Here is a 1,600-nt window from a genome sequence, read left to right on the forward strand (position 1 = left end):
TATGGCAATCGAGAGTGGCCCGATACTTTCCCAACCAGTCCATACCTAGGATCACTTCGTGATTCTTTAGGTGGACACAGACAGATTCACAGGGAATACCTTTCCCTGAATTGACACTGGGATATTTGACACGAGACCTAGTGAGTTCATGGCTTGCTCTCCGGCTGCCCTCACTATCCCAAAATTATCTCCAGCGTCCAAACAGAACAGACCCTTTCCGAACAGTTCCCGGACTCACAAAACCTATGTGTAGCCCCTGTGTCGGAAAGTACGTGGGTTTTTACACCACCAATCATGAGGGTTCCTATCAGAGACCCCCATCAGAATCCCCTAGACATTCTAGGTTCCAGACCAAGCATTACTACTTGAATGTAAAAAGATAAATTTAGAGATTGCCAGAGATCGAATCAAAAGATCCGGAAGCTCCGTCGTCTCGTGACAGTCCATACACCCTCGGTGTTGTGGTTGGTTTGCCTTGGGACGCCTCTCCTGAATCTCCACGGCCCTTCCCCTGACTTCCTTGCAGCTTGGGACAATCCGTTTGGAAATGTCCTTGCTGGCCACAATGGAAACAGGTCATCTGGCCGCGTCTACCAGTCTGGTTCGGTCGAGGACAGTTCTGAACCCCATGGTCCATGCTGCCACAACGAACACAAGCCCCCTTGGCCTTCCAGCACTCACCGGTATGGTTCCGTCCATATTTGGAACATGCAGGTTGGCAACCAGAGGTCTCACCTCCGTCCACCTGGTCCCATTTTCTCTTTTTATCCTTTGTCTTGCCCGATGGGCCAGACTGTGGCTTAGCCTTAAGCTTAGCTTCTTCAGCCAAGTTAGACTCCAACAAAGCCACCCGTTCCACTTACAGTGGGTACCTAGATGAGTAGGATTTCGGTTTAATCACACATTTGGAAAACGTCCCATACCATTCTCCAAAGCGTATTACTTTTGCGAATGCTGACACCATTCACAAGAGCAATTATAATATACCTGAATCCCCATCATACTAAGATACTTAACATCATGTTCTTTCATTGATTGAAACGAACATCTTGAGTTTCCTCATTCTTTCCTTGGACGGATTCAGATTGGAATTAATTCATTCCATCCAACTAGATCTAAGGAAACCTACCTTGACCGATACCGAGTCCTAGCTGATCCATCTGATCACAAGTCCACTCGTGTACTGGTCATGTAGTGTTTCCCTTGAGTCAGATTTAACATTGCATATGCTCACTTATTATGAACGGCCACTAAGGAATAACACTTGTCTTCAGTAGAGTGCTGCACGTTTATTTCAACCTAAGACACTCTCTGGTCCATGTTACTTCCCTTTTTCAGGTCACCCATATACAAGTCTTGCATTGCTTCCATCCCTTCCAACCCGTCTATTACTTCTAAATAACTAGATCAACCAACCTTTCTGTTTTTAGGATCTTGCCCTTTGAGAGTTCATCTTGGTTAAGCTGGCTCATCTTGAAACTACTCCGTTCACAAGCATGATACCCCTTACCTCAGCTCCCTCTTGGCTCATCCCAACTAAGGTTTCATAGTCATCATAGTTTTCAGAAATAATTTCGGTTTGGAACTCAACATCTTTGAG

At 45.8% G+C, this 1,600-nt stretch overlaps 1 protein-coding gene across 1 annotated transcript; it reads right to left on the reverse strand.

Moving 5' to 3' along the window:
• Positions 1–385: 385 nt before the first annotated feature.
• On the reverse strand, positions 386–999 carry LOC106331247 (DNA-binding protein HEXBP-like). Its single transcript, XM_013769558.1, has 2 exons — positions 988–999; positions 386–835 (listed from the first exon to the last, which is right to left on the reverse strand). The coding sequence occupies exons 1-2, from the start codon at positions 997–999 to the stop codon at positions 386–388; spliced, it is 462 nt and encodes a 153-aa protein (XP_013625012.1).
• Positions 1,000–1,600: the final 601 nt, after the last annotated feature.

This window comes from Brassica oleracea, chromosome C3 (genome assembly GCF_000695525.1).
Source record: "Brassica oleracea var. oleracea cultivar TO1000 chromosome C3, BOL, whole genome shotgun sequence".
Taxonomy (NCBI): Eukaryota; Viridiplantae; Streptophyta; class Magnoliopsida; order Brassicales; family Brassicaceae; genus Brassica; species Brassica oleracea.